The sequence below is a fragment of the Salmo trutta genome, chromosome 4 (genome assembly GCF_901001165.1).
Source record: "Salmo trutta chromosome 4, fSalTru1.1, whole genome shotgun sequence".
In the NCBI taxonomy this organism is placed as follows: domain Eukaryota; kingdom Metazoa; phylum Chordata; class Actinopteri; order Salmoniformes; family Salmonidae; genus Salmo; species Salmo trutta.
The window spans coordinates 20,206,327-20,229,093 of record NC_042960.1 but is presented as its reverse complement, the minus strand read 5'-3'; the positions used below and the strand labels follow the sequence as shown (position 1 = coordinate 20,229,093).

At 45.4% G+C, this 22,767-nt stretch overlaps 2 protein-coding genes across 2 annotated transcripts in view; one reads left to right on the top strand and one right to left on the bottom strand.

Moving 5' to 3' along the window:
• The window catches only part of LOC115192023 (catenin alpha-2), a 661,748-nt gene that overhangs the window by 196,767 nt on the left and 442,214 nt on the right, over positions 1-22,767 (bottom strand). The window lies entirely within an intron of this gene.
• On the top strand, positions 4,123-8,593 carry lrrtm1 (leucine rich repeat transmembrane neuronal 1). Its single transcript, XM_029750113.1, has one exon. It carries the CDS (start codon positions 5,443-5,445, stop codon positions 7,024-7,026), a length of 1,584 nt encoding a protein of 527 aa, XP_029605973.1. The 5' UTR covers positions 4,123-5,442; the 3' UTR covers positions 7,027-8,593.

The window sequence follows — 22,767 nt, the reverse complement described above, 5'->3', positions numbered from 1 at the left end:
GGGCTACACGGTTAGCGTGACAGCAGTTTTCAGAACGGAAGGAAACGAAGAAGACAGGAGTGAATCACGGCATACAAAGTCTCTCTCTCTCTCTCCAAAGTTGACTGGCCCACACATTACTTCCACAAAGATGGCGATTTCACTCGAGATGTTTTAATTTGTTCTGCTTTTTCATCTCTGGGCTCACAGACGGCGTTCTGTCATTTCGGTCTCATTTCCGGGGATGCGGAAGTCCCCACAGCGAAAGAAGCGTGCCATGTTCTCCACCCAATTTTCTCCAGTCGAATGTCCCCCTTTTCCTAAATTACACAGAAAATCATCTCGGTTTCTTTGAATGTTCATGAATCAAAATAGAAGGGGAGGGAAGGGTAATGCCCTAGTTTCCCAAACGCTGCTATCCTCCCTCTAGTTGAGTCAACCCCAGCAGAAGAACCAATGGCGTGGTTTGAAGGAACAAATGAAGGTTATCGTTGAGACGAGTCGAGATGCCTATCTGCACCCACCGCCCATCTTTAATAGGAGTTTGTGCTTGTGTATAGATGCATGCATGGTTGTGTGTGCTCTCTCCACATCCACAACCTCTTAAAAAGTCTAAAACGGATGGCCCGGTTACTCCTATCTCCTGTTTGCTGTGTTAAGTCATTACGGTGCTACAAACTCATTAGCTGGTGCAGCCATCCATCCATTACGGGGCTGAAGAGAAATGGGCTGAGGTAGACGAGCAGGAAAGAGATATATCTGACTGGGAGATGTCGTCCACATTCCATAGTTTTATTTCTCCCCTCCCGGCGCATTATATGTCTCTTCCCACTGTGAACGCTTTGCAGAGGCACCACTCTCAAGGCGTGAAAACAGCAAAAAACAAACCATAAGAAGGCGAAGGAACATGTTTCAGTGGAGCATCATTAACGAGTACTCAAGATAAGTCTTTGGCATTCAGAGCTCAAAACAGCACGACGCTGCTCCTTCAAATTGGCTAATCTTTGTTGGAATAGCTGCAGTGTGAATATGTCAGTCGCGAATGTCAGTTAAATCGGTTACTTAATTATGAATGAGAAGTGAGTGACAGCAGAGGTAAAGCAAAGGTGAGAGTAGGTTCTCTGTCGCCGTCTAACTTTCCTATAACTGCCGCTAGTAAACCCAGGTCTAGGAGCTGTTGATGGCTTTCCTTAGACAAATATTCATTTAGAGTTTCAGAGTAGGAGTGTAGATCTAGGATCAGGTCCCACCGTCCATATTATCATCTTCATTATGATAAAAAAAAGGCAAAACTGATCCAAGATCACCATTCTTTATTAGACACTTTATGAATACGAGCCCTGGTATAGTAACCCTCGCTAGCTGCTGACAATGTTTCCCTAGTCTTCTGTGTAGACAGACCGACACGCCAATTACCAGATGAGTCAGGGCCGACATAGCACTTTTTACTTCCTGATTAAATCCTTTATTTCACAGCAGAACGCCCAGCAAGGAGGCATGATATAAAGGTGATGTCTGCTGTCAGAAAGGAGGGAGGGAGGGAGGGATGGTATGATTACGTCATGTAAGGGACCAAATCGTCAGATTTGTCACAGCTCATTGTCCTTGGAATTTAACGGGAGTGAGATGACAAGGGTTGGGAAAGACGGACGGGGTCCATGAACCAGGGAACCCTAGGAGCTGGGAGCGTGGGGACCCCCTGAGAGGAAAATATTATGTTACACTGTCCGTCTCTAAGTGGCAACAGATCAAATCTGTACTCACACTGGACAGCCGGGTCCTCAAACAACCGTGGTGAAAGATAAATGGCATGCAGCATTCAGTGTTACCAAATGCAGATTTACTTAATCTAGTTCGGTTTGACTCTTTTCGGTTCAATGGACAAGGAAATAAAAGCTAGGATATATCAATGCAAAGAGCTTAATCACAGTGTGTGAATCGTAGAGTCGGCAAACCCCTATGACATACGGGAACCATACTCTCACCATGCTATGGTCATTGCACTTCTGCTCTTCAAAAGAAAAAAAGGAAGGAAAAAATGACATAAAATGTTTAGACCAACTGGGGTAATATAAATTGCTGGTTGGTTTGGTCCCTAAAAACAGAAGCATCCACAGCAGGGTAATGTAAGGTAATGCTGCCATACATATAGTCCATTCAGAAAGTATTCAGACCCCTTAACCTTTTCCACATTTTGTTACGTTACAGCCTTATTCTTAAATTCATCAATCTACACACAATACCCCATAATGACATAACAAAAACAAGTTTTTAGAATTTTTTGCAAATGTATAATTTATTTTTATTTTTATGAAATAATACATTTACATGAGTATTCAGACGCTTTACTCAGTACTTTGTTGTAGCACCTTTGGCAGCGATTACAGCCTTCTTGGATTTGCAGCTACAAGCTTGGCACACCTGTAATTGGGGAGTTTCTCCTATTCCTTTCTGCAGATCCTCTCAAGCTCTGTCAGGTTGGATGTAGAGCGTTGCTGCACAGCTATTTTCAGGTCTCTCCAGAGATGTTGATCAAGTCCGGGCTCTGGCTGGGCAACTCAAGGACATTCAGAGACTTGTCCCGAAGCCACTGCTGTGTTGTCTTGGCTGTGTGCTTAGGGTCATTGTCCTGTTGGAAGGTGAACCTATGCCCCAGTCTGAGGTCCTGACCACTCTGGAGCAGGTTTTCATCAAGGATCTCTCTGCACTTTGCTCCGTTCATATTTGCCTCGATCCTGACTAGCCTCCCAGTCTCTGCCTCTGAAAAAAATCCCCACAGCATGATTCTGCCACCACTATGCTTCACCGTAGGGATGGTGCCCGGTTTCCTCCAGACGTTTGGCATTCAGGCCAAATAGTTAAATCTTGGTTTCATCAGACCAGAGAATCTTGTTTCTCATGGTCTGAGCGTCTTTAGTTGCCTAGAGCTCTGTCAGAGTGACCTTCGTGACCTCCGATTGCTCAGTTTGGCCTTGCAGCCAGCTCTAGGAAGAGTCTTGCTGGTTCCAAACTTCTTCCATTTAAGAATGATGGAAGCCACTGTGGTCTTGGGGTCCTTCAAAGCTGCAGACATTTTTCGGTGCCCTTCCCCAGATCTGTGCCTCAACACAATTCTGTCTTGGAGCTCTACGGACAATTCCTTCAACCTCAGTGCATGTCAGAGCCAAAACCAAGCCATATCAACTGTGGGACCTTATATAGACAGGTGTGTGCCTTTCCAAATCATGTCCAATCAATTGAATTTACCGCAGGTGGACTCCAATCAAGTTGTAGAAACATCTCAAGGCTGATCAATGGAAACAGGATGCACCTGAGCGCAATTTTGAATCTCATAGCAAAGGGTCTGAATACTTATATAAATCAGTATTTCTGTTTTTATATTTAATACAATTGCAAAAGATTCTACAAACCTGTTTTCGCTTTGTCATTATGGGGTATTGAGTGTAAATTGCTGAGGATTTTTTTAAAATGTAATCCATTTTAGAATTAGGCTGTAACATAACAAAATGTGAAAAAAATCAGAGTGTCTGAATACTTTCCGAAGGCACTGTACACCATATTCAAATGAGGCACTATAAACTGTACAGCTGCATAAGTTACCATTACATGTGTGAATAAGTGTGTATAATCACTGCCTATAATAACATTGGTTCGATCACAAATCATAAATCTTATCATTATTATTATGGCATCTGCATTGTTATGTAATTATGCAGCATCAGCCCCATTGGTTCAGCCAGGAGTTTGGCACATTTCTCAGCTGGCGGGATAGAATGCATATAGAACATCCTTTCCATCCTTAGTGAAATATTAATCAGCAATAATGAGGGAGACTGGATTCTACAAGAAGAGAAGAAGCAGATATTGAAGATGGCTTGTTTCAATTCATTACTGGGAGGATGAGAGAGAGAGAGAGAGATTCTGATTCTGTGCTTCAATAAAGCCCCAGTTTTAAGCCCGGCCCCTTTTGAATATGGAAATGTTTCAAACACTGAGAAAAATCGAGCGAGAGAGAGAGAGGGAGAGAGAGAGAGATAGAAGAAGGTGGAGGGTAGAGGGAGAGAGAGAGTGAGTGAGTGAACGAACAAGCGAGAGAGAGAGAGAGAGAGAGAGTGGGGCCAGTCTGAATTGTGAGTGGCTTACGACACTCAGTGAACAGACGGTGCCTCTGCATGCTCTGCCAGTACACTAGTCTGCTGCAAGCGAGGGATCGAAGTGAAGAGTGCTCTGCCTCTCCTCTCCATCCCTGTCACACACCGCCTCTGCCTCCCTACTAGCAGCCTCTTCAGCCTCTCAGCCTTCCAGCCTCCACCAGCAAACTCCCTCCAGCCGACCAGGGAAAAAACACCACTAACAACACAAGTGGATATGAACAGAACCCAAAAGACAGGAGGACGCAGGAGTCAAAGGGCTTCTCACAGGAGATAAGAGGGGATCTAAAAGAAGGATACTAAAAAGAAAGTAGAAAAAACTAAGGGGGGAACAGAGAGAGAGAGAGAGAGACCCTGGCATTACCCATCCTTATCCTTCCAATACATATTTTCTGAAGCGCGCCGGTCGGTCACTGAAATAATAATGACAGAGTTGACTGGATTTAAGCCGTGCAGGTCAGCGATCGCTTCAAGTGACGGACGGTAATTTGTGTTGACAGATCTGCCCCCAGTCTTTATTGAGAGGGGGTAAGAAGAAAAGAAAAAGAGAGAGTTTTGAGTTAGTCTTTTCCTCTCCTTTCTTGGTTGGCTTGGTTTTTCCTCTGTTCTCCTCTCTGGATCATCGCAGCAGTAGTGACTGCAGAGGAGCAGGAGGGAGAGAGCGAGCGAGAGAGAGAGCGAGGAGGCACGGCACTCATGCATGCAGCCGAGCAGGGAACTTGCACTTCCTAACCAGCATCCACTTGGATTCCTTGGGTCTTTTCTGGCTTCTTTCACACGAGGAGAACTAAGACATTGTGAGCCTGCCAGGATCTGGTATTCTGGCTGAAAAGGACGAGGGGGGGGAGCAAATTTGTACCACACTGGGGTCCTTTTTTAGATTCACACATAATTAGTGTAGGCACAAAGGAAGTCGCTGAATAGGGGATGTCCGTCTCTGGATAGGGGTGAGTAGGATTCCTTTCATACGTGATCGCTCGGTGAAGAAAGCATTTTTTACCCGCCTCTGCTCGCATCTTGCCCCCTGATATCTAACATGAGCAAAGTGACTTGCCCTTTATCCCTCTCCCCTGTTCTTTTCTTTTTTTCCCCCACACTGGATTCCTCTTCCTTTCTATAAGTAAATACCTTGGGGAAAAAAACACACACGCACAACACAATTCACTACAAGAAAGGGAATACAAAAAAAATACAAGAGCTGGTTTCCTGCCGGGGAGAGATTACAAATTACGATGTGAACCATGACAGAATAATACCGGAACGATTCCAATGGACATTTTCTCTGCGGAACTATCCGAGGATTTTCAGGCTGATGGATTTCCTTCTAATAGGCTTGTACCTAAAGTGGCCCCTGAGGAAGCCCCCTGGGTTGATACTGTTGCTGTGGTGCTTGCTGGGCATCATGCTCAAAATGGTCCCATCGGTGGAGGGCGTCTGCCCCCGTCTATGCCGCTGCGACAGCAAGCTGCTCTACTGCGAGGGGCTCAATCTCACCGACGTTCCACGCAACCTGAGCAGCGCCCTGGGCCTGTCCATGCGCGAGAACAACCTGACGGAGCTGCGCGAGGGCCACTTCGCTGGCCTGTCGCAGCTTACCTGGCTCTACTTGGATCATAACAACATCGACGTGGTGGAGGAGGGCACCTTCGACAGGCTGCGCCGGGTCAAGGAGCTCGACCTGAGCACCAATCATATCGAGAGCCTGCCCAACGGCACCTTCAGGCCCCTCCCCAACCTGCGCATCCTGGACCTATCGTACAACAGGCTGCAGGCGCTGGAACCCGACCTGTTCCACGGCCTGAGGAAGCTAACCAATTTGCATTTGCGCTACAACGCCCTCAAGTTTGTCCCAGTGAGGATCTTCCAGGACTGCCGGAGCATGCAGTTCCTGGACCTGGGCTACAACCAGCTTCAGAGCCTGGCGCGGAACTCCTTTGCCGGGCTCTTCAAGCTCACCGAGCTGCACCTGGAGCACAACGAGCTGGTCAAAGTCAACCTGGCCCACTTTCCCCGCCTCATCTCGCTGCGCACGCTCTACATGCGCAACAACCGGGCCACCGTTGTGGTCAGCACCCTGGACTGGACCTGGCCCTTCCTGGAGAAGATTGACTTGTCGGCCAATGAGATCGCATACATCGAGCCACACGTCTTCGAGAGCGTGCCCAACCTCAAGGCCCTCATGCTGGATGCCAACCGGCTGACGGCCGTGGAGCAGCGCATCCTGGATTCATGGTCATCCCTGGGCAGCATCACTTTGGCAGGCAATGAGTGGGAATGCAGCCGCAACGTGTGCGCCCTGGCCCAGTGGCTGAGCGCCTTCCGGGGCCAGCGGGACAGCCAGCTGCTGTGTTCCAGCCCGGACGTGGCGCAGGGCGAGGACGTACTGGACGCCGTCTACGCCTTCCAGCTGTGCGAGGACGGCATCGACCAGGCCACCACGACCATGGGCTGGTACCCCGGCTACACCACCAAGGACCAGGCCCGGGGAGGCCCCACGGCCAACCCCTACGATCCGCCAGCCGCCGAGGGCGGTGCAGTGGTCACCAATTCCTTCACCGTGACCGTGGCTAACCTCGACGACATAGACAGCACCATGCAGATCCACAAGGTGGTGACGGGCACCATGGCACTCATCTTCTCCTTCCTCATCGTGGTGCTGATGCTCTACGTGACCTGGAAGTGTTTCCCGGCGGGAGTGCGGCAGGTGCGCCAGTGCTTCAGCAGCCATCGGCGCAAGCAGAAGCAGAAGCAGAGCATGCAGCAGATGGCCACCATGTCCACGCCGGAGTACTACGTCGACTACAAGCCCAACCACATCGAGGGGGCCCTGGTCATCATCAACGAGTATGGCTCCTGCACCTGCCAGCAGCAGCCCTCCCGGGAGTGTGAGGTCTGACCCGACCCGACCCTTTGTGTGTGTGTGTGTATGGATATGTGTGTGTTTACGTGTGTTTGTGTGGATAATATGGACAACCACGGAGACCCTTTTAAGATATATGGGATACATTGGGTGGGTTGGGGTTGTATAAGTGAGGTTTGAACCAGGGATTCTGCTATGGACACTATTTACACTGTGTCACACTGTGCTGCTCGCCCCCCTACTGTGGAGGAGAAAGGGGGAGGACTGACTGAGACCGTGGATTAATTGCTGTGGATCTGAAGGGCCTCTATGGACACTATGGAGACCAGACTCTATTGTGCCTGTTGACTTGACGCACAGAATCACCAGAGATGGAATATTATGTTGACTTTATACAGAAACTCCAGAGAGGATTACTATGTTTGTAGGCACCAATGGTTTCATCTTCTTCCTCTTCTTCTTCTTCTTCTTCTTCTCTACACCAGGAGTGGATATTATTTCAGCTTTAAATGAGTCTTTCTTACTTCAGGATATTCTGCTATTGTCTAAAGACCAACTGGGGACATACTGGCCAGCCATAAATACACCATTTTTATTGTGGTAATACAACGACGACGACAACAACAAAAGAATACAACAATAATGCAAAGTTGGATTATTAAACAAATGATAAAGATGATCAATTCTGTGTAAAATATGTTTAAAAAGCAAGAGTGGGAGAAAAAAAAAAGATGCTAGATGCTATCCTATTTCTTTTGTAAACTACAAAAAAAAATACCATGTTTAAATAAATGAATTGCTATTCACAGTAAAGCCCTTGTGTTGTAAGGAACCTTTGGGAGAGGGGTGGATTATGAAAAGAGATGCAGTGCTCGCGTTGGTGGTAGTAAGAGAGAGAGCATTTGTCTGGCGTGCCTACTGCAGTATCTCTAGTTGGGTAAAAAGACAAGGGGCCAGAGGGGTAACCTAGCCGTACTTCATTTCAAATGTTAAACCCTCTCCAATAGGAATATCAGATCTTTTCTTGATCCCTCATTCCCTATTTGTGAGTGAGGGGGGCATTCAATGTTCTGGCTCGCTATAGATGTTGTGGTTGCTTCTCCCGAATTCCCCCCCCCCCCCGCCTTCCCACTTCCCCTCCCTCTCCTCTTTCCTTTCCAGATTAAAATTGATCTGACACTTTCTAATCAGGTGGCGTATTTTCACATGATCAAATGTGTGTGTTGTCCAAAACATCCACACAGACGACGCAGGCGGAAGCAGAGAGCGAGATCATCATGGTCTGAGAGATCTTAAAAGCTCTGCTTTTCCTCCTTCACTGCCGCTTGGCTGTCATTGCTAGAGCTATGCCTTCCTTTCACCACGTGGGACACATCAAAAGGAGGAAGAAAACGCCTAGCCCGACACTATTCTAATCAAAACGGATTCTAAAATATAGAAAAAAAAAATTCTAAAATATAGAACAAATATTCTAAAATATCTTTCTTAAAGAGACACCAGTAACACATGACATGACACATGCCCGGGGCCGATGGATTTCCTGACTATGTTTTGCGTGTAATGTTGAAACACTTGTTCTTTTAATACAAGGCTATTTTGGGGATATTTTTCTCTCTGTTTGTTCCTCATTGTGTGAGTGAAAGATGCGTTGACAGAGGGGTTTGGTTTCTTGCACCAGTCGACAATCGACATGTAGGTGCTGCTAGGGGGAGAGAAATGAGTGATAGCTGAGGAAAGGAGTAATTGCGGAGGCGGCAGAAAGAAGGTGTAGGCTGCTCTCTAGTGTCCTAACATCACCAGGAATGGAAGGAAGGAGGGAGAGAGGGAAGGAAGGAAAGAGGGAGGGAGAAAAGACACTAGACTCAGAGCTTCTGCACAGTGTCACATTACGATTGCACGCATACGTGTGGTGTGTGTATGTTCAAGTGTGTGTGATTGTATGAGTTGGATTGTATATTGCTGTGTGTGTGACTGCGTGTGTGTACATACAGCCTACTGTGTCAGTGTGTGTTTCTATATTGATATGATGGCACTGTGCACACGCTGTTGTAACTAAAGAGACAGAAACGGAGAGAGTAGTGTCTGAGGTGTAAGCCTGTGTGTGTGTGTGTGTGTGTGTGTGTGTGTGTGTGTGTGTGTGTGTGTGTGTGTGTGTGTGTGTGTGTGTGTGTGTGTGCGTGTGTGTGTGTGTGTGTGGACGTGAAGTCCCCGCAAGAACAGTGAACTAACCATGCTATTTCTAAGGGGTGTAGGGTTAAGGTTAGAATTAGCGTTAGGATTAGAATTAGGGTTAGGAGCTAGGGTTAGGGTTAATGTTAGCTTTTAGGATTAAGGTTAGGGTTAGTGTTAGGATTAGAATTAGGGTTAGAATTAGGGTTAGTGTTAGGTTTTAGGATTAAGGTTAGGGTTAGTGTTAGGATTAGAATTAGGGTTATGGTTAGAAGCTAGTGTTAGGGTTAGTGTTAGGTTTTAGGGTTAATGTTAGGTTTCGGGGTTAAGATTAGGGTTAGATTTCGGGTTAGGGAAAATAGGATTTTGAATGGGACTGAAGTGTGTGTCCCCACAATGTTAGCTATGCAAGACTGAGTGTGTATATGTCCTACTCCACATACATTTGTACAGTGGCAAAAATAGGCAGATCTATACATTTGTTAGTGTGTATGTGTGTGTGTAAATGGGTATGTGTGTGATGGGGGTGTGTTGTTGGAGTGATGTTGCAGAGTTACAGTAGCATGACACAAAAACCTAATAACATGCTGTATCTACCGGGAGGACAAATGATGATGTCTCTAACATGAAATCAAATAATCACTGCATTCCAACCACCTGCCTTGACGCAATCAGCAAACAGACAGATACATTCAAACTAACCAATGACATACAGTATGTAACACTGTCGATGTACCTTAGGCATATTGTGATACCTTCACTTTAATATAAATGTATAGTTGCTTATGCCTCATGAGGGGTGCAAAGGTGGGATATTCTCAAACGCTAACTAGAAAGGCTAAGTTTTTTTTCCATTCAGCCTTTTGTATAGGCTGTACAAGCCTCTACTATTGTACTAAAGCCTGAACTATAGCCTGTCTACAGATGTAGTATCTTCATTTGAGCCAGTTTGCTACAGCAAGAAAATAATCCTGCAGCAACAGGAAATGTGAATTGTTACATTTAATTACATTTTCTAAACCTCAAATCCACTACAAGTTTTACATTTCCTGCATTGCAGGAAAGTTCTCCTGCAACGAGGTGATCAAATTAAGATACTACATCTGTAGGCCCCATGGGTGAATGATTGCCGTTAAACAATATCATGTACACTAAACTCTTGTGTATACAGTGCCATGCGTAAACTGTACAGTACCAACCTACATCTATTCTGATATCTAAAATACGAGGGTTTTACAGAGTGGAACACCAGGAGAAAAACCCAAAAAAGCAACAAGACGGGAGCAATAACTCAACTAAAATGTGCAGTCTTTTTTTTGTGTGTGTGGAGCCGCTCAAGAGAAAAACAACAACAACCGGCGACAACAACAGCGGAATTTGCCATTTCAGATTCATGATCTACTTCGTATTCATGATATCTCCCGACCGGGCAGCCCACTTTGAAATCCAAAATGGCCGTGAATCATAACTAGGCATGACATCTGTATGCTAAGTAGGCTAGCCACCGACCGATACAGCCGAGCAGAGCAGGGCAAAGAGACGCAGCACAGCGAGATGTGAGATATGCAATATACTGACAGTCATTTGCTTATCATCTTATTCTCTTATATTCTGTCTTATTCATCTTCTTGCCTGATAGCCCCTCAAATCGTGCAAACTGCTGGGCCTATATTTAGGCTGCGTTGTCCTGATTTATTTGTATAAATATTCGATGATGCCTTGACGCACATGATACTGTTGGCATCTCCATTTTGTGTCTGTCTTTCTAACACACAATGGGGGGGGGGGGCAGCAGGTAGAGAGGGACAGGGAAAGGGGTCTGCATATTTGAAAGAGTGGTCCTTAAGACTCCAGGCCTCTCTTGCTCTCTCTAACTGTCTCTCTCTCTAACTGTCTCTCTCTCTAACAGTCTCTCTAACAGTCTCTCTCTCTCTCTCTCTCTCTCTCTCACACACACACACACACACTGTTTGGAGGAACCTGCAGGTGTTTGTTGATCGTCTCAGACAAGGGGTCATCGCCCCCCAACAGGGCGTATCACTCTCCTATGACCTCCCATTATTAACAACCTGATTGATGACACTGAGCAGAATCAATACTAACACAGATGACTGGTTTACCAAATGGACTCGCTTCCCTGATTACCGATTCCATACTCTTTGACATTTTTTTACATGTTCATGCTATGGCTATTGACTGTCTATGGGAGGGCGAGAAGGGAATAATAATGGTTTATTGATATGGCAGCTAATTAGCCATGGTGATGGAGGAGAAGAGACAGAAAGGGGCGGATTGGCCCGATTCCGCTCGCATCGTATCTGGGGTTGGGAGGGTTTCGGTGGGGGATAAAGTTTGATAATGGTTCTGTTTGAAATGGAAATCGTACGAAGAAGCGTGACAATGGTTTCTGTACGTCGGAGAGCCCAGCTGTGTTGAAAAGAGGAGGAGAGGGGTATGGAGGGATGTGTGGTGATTGGGTAATGCCCTTGTTAACGGGTTTTGAAACTCCTGTCTCCAAGCTATGTGTGTGTGTGTGTGTGTGTGTGTGTGTGTGTGTGTGTGTGTGTGTGTGTGTGTGTGTGTGTGTGTGTGTCTGTGTGCGACAGACTGCAGGATGTTACTATGTGTGAACAGGAATGACACGGACCAACTCTAAAGGCTCCCCCACACCTCTCAGAGCAGACAGAGACCCAGCAGAGCTCAACACACAGCACAGCACAGCTAACAGCTAGCGTAGATCCCGTTAAACACAGCACAGCTAACAGCTAGCGTAGATCACGTTAAACACAGCACAGCTAACAGCTAGCGTAGATCCCGTTAAACACAGCACAGCTAACAGCTAGCGTAGATCACGTTAAACACAGCACAGCTAACAGCTAGCGTAGATCACGTTAAACACAGCACAGCTAACAGCTAGCGTAGATCACGTTAAACACAGCACAGCTAACAGCTAGCGTAGATCACGTGAAACACAACTCAGCTAACAGCTAGCGTAGATCACGTTAAACACAGCACAGCTAACAGCTAGCGTAGATCACGTTAAACACAGCACAGCTAACAGCTAGCGTAGATCACGTGAAGCACAACACAGCTAACAGCTAGCGTAGATCACGTTAAACACAGTGTGGTGGCTGTCACAACCCATCCGGCTAACACAGACCCATCCATCACATGACATATCTGGATAACACATGTAACACACACAAAACAATACCTTAAACGACAGGGTCACATAAATGTCATAGAGACAATACATCTGGCTAACGTGTGGCTCAGATGGTGGGACAGGGTTGTGGGTTCGATTCCCACGGGGGACCAGTATGAAAAATGGATCCACTCGCTACTGGAAGTCGCTCTGGATAAGAGCGTCTGCTAAATTACTCAAATGTAAAAACTGCAACACCTTAATGAATGGTCATGTACTATTTCATAGACAACCCATCTGACTAACACAGTGCAACACCTTAAACGACAGGGTCATGAAAATGTCATAGATAACCCATCTGACTAACACAAATCAAATCAAACTGTATTTGTCACATGTGCTGAATACAACAAGTGTAGACTTTACTGTGAAATGCTTACTTACAAGCCCTTAACCAACAGTGCTGTTCAAGAAGAAAATATTTACCAAGTAGACTATAATAAAAAGTAACACAATAAGAATAACAATAACGAGGCTATATACAGGGGGCACCGGTACCGAGTCAGTGTGCAGGGGTACAGGCTAGTTGAGGTAATCTGTACATGTAGGTGGGGGCGAAGTGACTATGCATCAATAACAAACAAACAGTGAGTAGCAGCAGTGTACAAAAGGAGGGGGGTCAATGTAAATTGTCCGGTGGCAATTTTATGAATAGCTCAGCAGTCTAATGGCTTGGCAGTAGAAGCTGTTGAGAAGCTTTTTGGTCCTAGACTTGGCGCTCCGGTACCACTTGCCGTGCGGTACCAGAGAAAACCGTATATAACTAGTGTGGCTGGAGTCTCTGACAATTTCATGGGCAGGTTGCAACACCTTTAACGACGGGGTCATGTAAATGTCATAGACAACCCATCTGACTAACACAGCGCAACACCTTGAACGTTCAGGGTCATTCATACAGTTCAGGAGCCAATAGACATCTGGTAACACAAACCCCGACCAGCAGGGTCACATCATAGGCCTCGTGTGGCTCATTGCGTACATTGTGTCTTACTTCTTGTGTAACATCTGTTGTGTTTTAATGGGTGATTCTGCTGTAAAACATATTTCCCCCTGAGAGATAATAACGTGCTCCATTACTATAACTACTGTAGTAGGAGCGACACACAGGAGTATAATAACGGTCATAGAAATATAACGCTCCTATGGAGACACTGAAAATGGCCGTCTGTCCACCCACTATGGTATAATTGACCTGAATGGGAGTGCCCACTCTACTCATTCTAATTCTATGGTCCCAACACCGCTGACACAATGATGTGTGACTAGTCAGTCAGGTCAGCAGCGGTCTTCTGCGCTGTTCACATTGCGGGTTCAATCAACGTCTGAGTGAGGGATTATAAGGAAATCGTCACTGACTGTGTTGTAAAGGTGAGTGGTTATGTGGCATTTACAGAGACTCGGTCTGCTCTAAGCCAATCACCATTCTTCCAGGAAATGGTTTACGCCATGTGATTAGGAGGGGGTAGTGGTTAGGGGAAGTGTGTGTGTGGGCGTGTCTGTCTGTGCATCCGTGTGTGGGTGTCAAGTCCACAGAAATAATGCTTAACGAATGAATTAACCTAACTTCCTGTTGTTTCATTGGGGCCCTGCCGTGCATAATACATGCCTCATACCTACTCATAATCGGATAGGTGGCAAAATCACCAAGTGGTGGCGGGTTACAGCGGTGTGTGGTGGGGCCGCTGATGAGTTACGATGACAACAGCGTGTGGGCCAGGCGCTGAGTCCATATTGAATTTTAAATGGTTTATGGGGATCAATTTTGGAATGATCGTCATTGATTCTCACAGTCTCGCTGTCTTTCTCGTTACCCTCAAGAACAAATAGAATGCAACTTTACACTATTTCACCCTCTGGGAAAAATGAAGTTATTCTATTCCATTGTATTCTATTCCATTCTATTCTCTAGCCACTAACTAACGTTGTACAGATGTAGGATCTTAACTTGAGCCAGTTTGATGCAACAGGAACAAAAATCCTGCAGCAACAGGAAATGGGAATTATCATGTGGATTATAATGAATGGTCATTTTTTGTAGGGGTTGATACATTTTTTGTTCGGGCAAATCAAGTCTGACATTATTAAGTGGAAATTCCAAACTTTAGAGGCCTTTTTAAACCTTGAATACACTACAAGTTTGTGTGTCTACACTACAAGGGGCGGGTGAGTGAGTGTAGGCTATCTACGACATGAAGGCAGCACTGCTCTGTTTTCATCATATAGACTGATTTAGACAGTGGGAGAGAGCCATAATGGCAATGTGTGTGTGTGTGTGTGTGTGTGTGTGTGTGTGTGCGCGTGCGTGTGCGTGACAACATAACCACGACACTACACTTCGTGTGGACACTGTGTGTATGCTATTGTTAACATCCGGTGGTGCATAAAACATGATGATAGAATAGCTGGGTCAGAGCCAGTGAGCTAAAACATGGCAACAGCTGGGCCTGCATCTGTGGGGGTCTACAGTCCACAGAGTCACTTATAAACTGGGATTACAATATATACTGTATTATCAGATATGGAGCAGAGAGCTATTATGACAAGTGTTTTGGTCATAGAGAGAGATGTTATCTCTAAGGTTCGGCTGGAGTACTATAAGCTTTATCCGGGGTTGCCCGGCAGCTTCATGTTGGATCCATACTACCTACAGACGGACATGGATATGATTGAATGAGGTCAAGCCGAGTTCAAATCCTGTTGTTTTGATGTGAGTTGTTTTCAGATATCTATACCCTGGACAGAGGAAAGCAACAAGTTAATTCGGTCATGCTGAACATTGAGGTTGAATTCAGACAGCTCATTTGTTTTAATCAATTTTTTTCAACACTGTGTTAAATGTGCCGACACAGTAATTGTGTTAAACATGTATTTGTTAAGGGTTTAGCTTCACTTCAGTGTCTTGTCCATGTTGAATATTTTAAGATGAAGGCTACTGGTGGAAGTGGTAAATTAGGCCCCCAAAGACACAAAACCGCATGCTAGCGGCTACCATCTGTAACAGGATATATTGTATGCGCCCACACGGGATGAGATTGATCGATAATGATCATGTGTAGCCTGCACGTATTGTAGATAAACACAATTATGCATGCTTGTATACAGTACACACATAGGAAGGCACGTAGGTACTCACGCAGGCAGCTAGGCAGGCACGCACACAGACGCACAAGCACACACACTACTTTTTTGCTGGACATAAAACACTGTAAAAACACCAGCAAATCAGCTCCAAAGTGATTTTACAGTATTCCTACGCATTATAGAGAGATACTGTATATGCCATCGAATACAAATGTAAGCAAGGTTTGAAATGATTATGTTTTAGTCAAATCTGTATCTGTTTGGGCTTCTTGCGGTCAACTTGCGGTCTCCAAATTATTTTGTAATTATATTCCGGCCGCCTGGCCATCTGCTCAAGAAAAAAATCGTCCAGCGGCTGAATCTAGTTGATGATCCCTGCAGTACTGCGTGCACATGACTACAGTCGGCCCAAAACCATATAAAAACCACAAGAAATACCATCTGTGGCTTATTTAAGCAAATCTAGTCAATCCAGGGGGTCAAATCTAGTCAACCATGGCAGACCAGTCACGGCCCCTCAACCCCCCCTACGACATCACACTTGAGCCCTTAGACCAAAACACCAACTCTATTGTTGTGGGACACAGTCTCTGAAAGCCTGTTGGGTACTTGGACATATTTACCGACGATCTGCACAACAAGCAACAAAGGGCTGAGTCGGTGCCAAAACCACCAGCGCGTGAGAATCAGTGACCCACGAAACTGTGAAGAAGGCTGATGGGGACTCGGGGTGGTGCGGGGCCAGCGTGACTAAGGGAGCCCGTCCAAGTTTTGATTCGAGTGTCTTCTCTACCCTCCTCCTAGCTAAAAGTATGATCGTAGCACAAAACACCATATCACGACAGTCCCTCATAGATACCGTATCAATGAATGAAGTCTGTTTTTTTTTGACAATATACTGTATGTTCATGCCAGAATGGTAAGAAATGGAAAGTGTGCAGGTTGAGAATGGCAAAGGTTAAAGAAAAACGAGAGTGCATGTTCATAATGGTTTTAGGCACAAACGGTGCCGTCGCATCCTTATCCACCCAGGATTCCGTAAATACTAAAACAACTGCAACATATACCTGGAAACCAAGGAGTGTCACCTTATATGCAAATGTATCACCAACATATGCAAAAATGGAAAGCTATTGTCGGATAGTGAACACGGTTACTGTAAACATGACCAATAAGACCATTCTATAGTCAAACCTACATAGAAAAACCACACACTCCCTAAAGAAAAGGGCAACACACGCCTGCAGTGACGGCAAAAGTATCCATTCGCTTCAGAGGTTGCGGTGAAAAAGAGCTTCCATAGATGGACTGAACTGGAGGTAAGTGAAGCTATAGCATTTTGGAGACGAAGGAGAACCTTTGGACAGTAATCAACGCATCTAGTTAACGGCTATAAGCTGACAAAGTCTCTTAATACTCTTTGGATACAGAGTGAAGTACACCGCAACAGTTTGGGCGAACTAAAATAGTCCGCATTTATCATTCACTCATTTGTTATTCTCTCGATGTCACGGTAAACAAATGATAATTCCTCTCTCTCTCCCTCGCATACACTCTCTCTCTCCCTCTCTTTTTCTCACTCTCCCTCTCTCTCTTCACTATCCCTTTCACTCGCCTTTCCTTCTTTTCCTCCGGGGGGGCCGATTGGCATCTCTAGCCAATGAGATTGCCCCCCCCCATTCTACCACTGTCAGATAGGTTAAGGGATGATGTTGGCGCTTTACGGGAGCTTTATGGAAGCAACGTGGATTCCACTGGGTACATGGTCTCTCATATTGTTCAACGCATAATATGATTACATTTGGATGGCCTTCAGACTTTACACAAAAGAGTGGACTTACCTGTTATACAAATTGCATCAGAGAGTGAACCAGACGGGGCCACGGCAAAGGGACATGGGGGAAAAAAAGGGAAAGAGAATAGATCAACCGGGTTAGAATATATTCTGTGTTTTTATCTCCTGCTTTATAACGGATCATAACAGTGGAGAGGGCTTTGAGCGGACCATATAAAACCATCCCTCTTACAGTCTGTCAGGCCTGTTGGGCGTCTCTGTCCGGGCCTTCATAGGATCATAGGATCGTTTCGCGGACAGCAGAGAGAGCAGCCAGAGAGCCCCACGGACAACCGCTCTGAGATCAGATGAGACCGCCTGGCATGTGTGTGTGAATGCGTGTGTGCGTGTGTGTAGCGACTTGAGAAGAGACACAGAGAAGATGGCCTCAGGAGCTGTGTTGGGTTAAGCAGATGGTGCGCTTCATGCCTAACTTCTGACAGCCCATCACAGAGAAACAGGCACAGAGAAATTAAATTAATTTTAGATTGGACGTTAGAAGTGGGTGAAAACAGTCAGGGGGACTAAAAATGTCCGACAAGGAAGATTTCAATTGCTGCTGTCGTTGGCACCACTGTTAAGATATGGCATAGAGATGAATAATGTGAACCCAAACTATATATAAGATTTAGGCCTATAACATGAGCCCTTTTTCATGAGTCTGTTTTTAGAAATGGCATAGAAGTCAGGGGTCTAATACAATGAAAGAAGCTTATCGTTGTTGTTGTTCAACTTCAACTCAAATTCAAAATGGCAACACTCCCAAAAAGTATCAAAGAGATACAGAGCGAGACACACACACACACAGATCGACTGCATGGTTTGGGTTGAATTGAAGTCGGTTTTCTCTCCTCCCCCCGAAAGGCCTATATAGTTGAGGCTACTGAAGCTGCGGTTGACAAGAGAGATAGAGCGTTGGGCCAGTTTGTGTCCTCTGCAAGTCTCCTGATTACATTCATTGGGGCTCCGTGAGAGATTTATGAATACGACTCAGCCAGCAGCCAGTCCCATCCAGAGTCCTGAATAATGGCAGCCTGCAAGATCGCTTTTTCAATTTCTTCCCTTTTCCCTTCCCGCCACAAAAGGAATATTGCTTCATATTGGAGGGGACTTGATGCTTGGTGCTGCACACAATCCAAAACAATCCACAGATATCACCAAAGTACCCCCCCCCCCCCCCGACATCAAAATATGCTATGAATTCTGTCACCAACCCCACAGCTTTAAATGGGGGAGCCGGGTGTGAAGACCTTGGTGATATCTGTGGATTGTTTTGGATTGTGTGCCGCACCAATCAAGTCCCCTCCGATATGAAGCACTCAGGTATGGATGCAAGGAACATTGTGGCCATAGTTTGGCACAGTAGGATGTGAACACACTCCACACACTGGACTCTTGACAATCTTTCTGCAACACTGACAGTCTGTAGCCTGTCTATGGAACAACAACAGAACTTAACTCAAAATATTAACATATGCGTGCAAGTCCATTGGACATGTAACGTCCGCTTCCAGCTCACACTCTCAAACACATAGATCCCCTGAATGCAGCTCACTCTCCAGATCCCAATCACCTGAATTCTGATCACCTGTTCACACACCTGTATGTCATTATCACATACTATTTAGTTCAGGTCATTGCACCCCATCATTGTGAGGTATTGTTTGTTATGATACGCATTCTATTCGGAGCGCTGTTTATTTCATATTAGTCCTCCCGTGTATCATAGGTTTTTGGCCATCCTCACTAACAATACCTTTTCACCTATTCCCTGCCTGTACTTCTGCCTATCAGATTTCCTGTCATCACCCTCTTGCCTGATCTCCCGGACTACGTTATTAGTCTTTTCCCTGCCTGTACTGTTACCTTTTTGGAGTCCCTGTGTATGACCTACTACCTGTCCCTGGACCCAGCTATCTGCCTCTCCTGTGGTCCTTTACTAATAAACACCTGCTGCGCCCTGCGCTTGAAACCAGCTGTCTGTCTCCCATGGTGTTCATTACAGGACATCGACAATTAAAGCTCCTACAACTCTTTAAGGTGCTATTCTTCGACTGTATATTGAAGACTGCACCATGCATTTAGCACTAATATATAGGCATGCAAAGTAAATGCATTGTGGTCATTAATGCTGTCGGATCCATAGAAACTAGGCGCTGAGGACAAAACAGACCATTTGAATAAGCCTTAAAGCACCAAGTAGTGCACGAGACCCTCATGACTTTTGGGAAAGATGGTGCCGTAGATAAAAGGAGAATGAAATAAATAATATTTTGAATAAAGAGAGGGAGAGAGAGAAAGAAAAAGAGAGTGTGTGATAGTGAAGAGAGAGAGAGAAAGAGAGAGAGACAATCCAGGGACAGACAGCGTGACATGGGGACTTGCTCGGCACAGGCCTCCGCTCTTGTATTGGCCTAAACAACCCCAGGGGGGCCCCAGCGGAACCAAAATTGCCTGCTGAACTGTGGGAGCCCATTACACCTGTGGAGACTGGAGAGAAGGGCCACAGTCAGACGGAGAGACAGAAGGCTCAAACTTAATGGGAAACTCCACTCAAAAACAACATATATCTGTCTTTTTTTTCATTAGTCCACTACTGACACAGCCCCGAAATGTTTTGCATGTCAGCAGTTGTTTTCAAGATATTGGATGATGACGATGTGGCCGGTGACACTTTCCCTTCAATCTGTCATTCATTGGGGCTCCATCAACCAAATAGACTAGGGGAGGGAATGAATGACACAACACCACCCACATTCGTCTCCGGCCCAGCCGAGGTCACCACAACGACAGAGAAAGAGGGGATGGAGAAAAAAGAGTGATGTGAGGAGTGAGATAACTAGAGAGTGCTGAGCGAGACAGAGTCTCTAGCTATCACTGTAATCCGACCACTGTACTGTGTACCAAGCCTACGCTGTATATTCTCCCCAATCAATACAGTATTTTGGGTTTGAGGACTTCCAGTCCTTCGCAGTGACATGTTTTTGTTTTGAAAAGCAGGTCGAGGCAAGCACCTCCACATTAACCACAACTCACTTCTGCAAGAGGCTTATCTTACCCTTCTACTCTGACAGCTGAGAAGCAATCTAAGAATGTGTCCTAAATGGCACCCTCTTCCCTATATGGTGCGCTACCATCAAAAGTAGTGCACTAAATTGGGAATAGGGTGCCATTTGGGACAGAGACCAGGTTGTATTATTGGCTGTGGTGGTATAAATGGGAGGCAGGCCGGGTAGTCCAGAAACAAGGGAGATAAAGAGAACGCGAGAAAGAAAGGGAGAAGGAAAAGCACACATGGTTGCTTAACAACCCCTTGCTGACATTTAGAAAAGCCACAGCCCGGGCACTCAAAGATGACAAATGCGTTGTGAGAGCACACACACACACAAACACACACACACACACACACACACACACACACACACCCCCAGCAGTTTGTCATGTGATCTCACAGTCGTCCAGTACAGGAAAGACTGCTAGTGAAGTGGCCAAAAGGCAACACTCTCTTTTATGTTTTTTTAACAATGGCCACCAAAGGCCACCCTAAAGGCCCCTATCCTGTTTGATTGTTTGTAGTTTATTTTCACCATTGAGTTTCTGGTCAAAATACTGTCATTCCATATCGAAGGTTCTGTGCTTGTGGTCAATACCAGTAGTAGTATTGATTGCATTTGAATCAATACAGGGTTATGCAGTCTGTGTGCTGTGTATATGATATCCAAGGTTTGGCAATAGAGATCCGTTTAGACGGATAGGGGCCTTGTATGTTTAACAATTTCCAACAATCATAATCCATGAAAGTGTCAAGTTCATTCAATCACTTTCATAATCAAAATGGTGACCGAGGGACTTAGCGAGAGAGAGAGAGAGAGAGAGAGAGAGAGAGAGAGAGAGAGAGAGAGAGAGACACAAAAGAGGGCTGCAGAAGGCATCGGGTCAGGTGGAATGAAAATAAAAAACAACACATTTAAATGGAGCAGCCTGAGCAAGCTTCCTCTGAAGCCTCAAACCCTCCAATCCCCCAAAAGGCTGTTGCTGCGCTGTGCACCAAGGACATGCAGCGTAAGGTCATGATCAAACACGGGTGGCATACTGAATAAGGCTATCCTCCCAGAGGGGACTTTTCCAGGATCCGGCACATTGTCTGTCTCCCCCTCTCTCCCTGCTTATGGTTTGTATCACTCCAGGTACGTTATCCTAACATTTCCCCGGCGGATCGTCTTTGGTCCCGACTGATGCACAACCCTATACAACCCCCAAGACCCTCTTCATCCAGGCTTGAAGATGCAAGCACACAGTACATACAGTGCCTTGGGAAAGTATTCAGACCCCATTGACTTTTTACACATTTTGTTATGTTACAGCCTTATTCTAAAATCAATTAAATATACTTTTTTTCTCAGCAATCTACACACAATACCCCATATTGACAAAGCGAAAACAGGTTGAGAAATGTTTGCTAATTTCTTAAAAATAAAAAACAGAAATATATTTTTTACATAAGTATTCAGACCCTTTGCTATGAGATTTGAAATTGAGTTCAGGGGGCATCCTGTTTCCATTTATCATCTTTAAGATGTTTCTACAACTTGATTGGAGTCCACCTGTGGTAAATTCAATTGAATGGACATGATTTGGAAAGGCACACACCTGTCTATATAAGGTCCCAACGTTTCCAGTGCATGTCAGAGCAAAAACCAAGACATGAGGTCAAAGGAATTGGCCGTAGAGCTCCAAGACAGGATTGTGTCTGGGGAAAGGCACCAAAACATTTCTGCAGCATTGAAGGTCCACAAGAACACAGTGGCCTCCATCATACCTAAATGGAAGAAGTTTGGAACCACCAAGACTCTTTCTAGAGCTGGCTGCCTGGCCAAACTGAGCAATAGGGGGAGAAGGGCCTTGGTCAGAGAGGTGACCAAGAACCCAATGGTCATTCTGACAGATCTCAAGAGTTCCTTCCTGTTTGTCTATGTCAATTTATTCCAGTTCAGAATAAAACATACAGTGGGGAGAACAAGTATTTGATACACTGCCGATTTTGCAGGTTTTCCTACTTACAAAGCATGTAGAGGTCTGTAATTTTTATCATAGGTACACTTCAACTGTGAGAGACGGAATCTAAAACAAAAATCCAGAAAATCACATTGTATGATTTTTAAGTAATTAATTTGCATTTTATTGCATGACATAAGTATTTGATACATCAGAAAAGCAGAACTTAATATTTGGTACAGAAACCTTTGTTTGCAATTACAGAGATCATACGTTTCACTGCAGCAGGGATTTTGGCCCACTCCTCCATACAGACCTTCTCCATATCCTTCAGGTTCTGAAAACAATTGGTAACACACTACGCCGTGAAGGACTGAAATCCTGCAGCGCCCAAAAGGTCCCCCTGCTCAAGAAAGCACATATACATGCCCGTCTGAAGTTTGCGAATGAACATCTGAATGATTCAGAGGACAACTGGGTGAAAGTGTTGTGG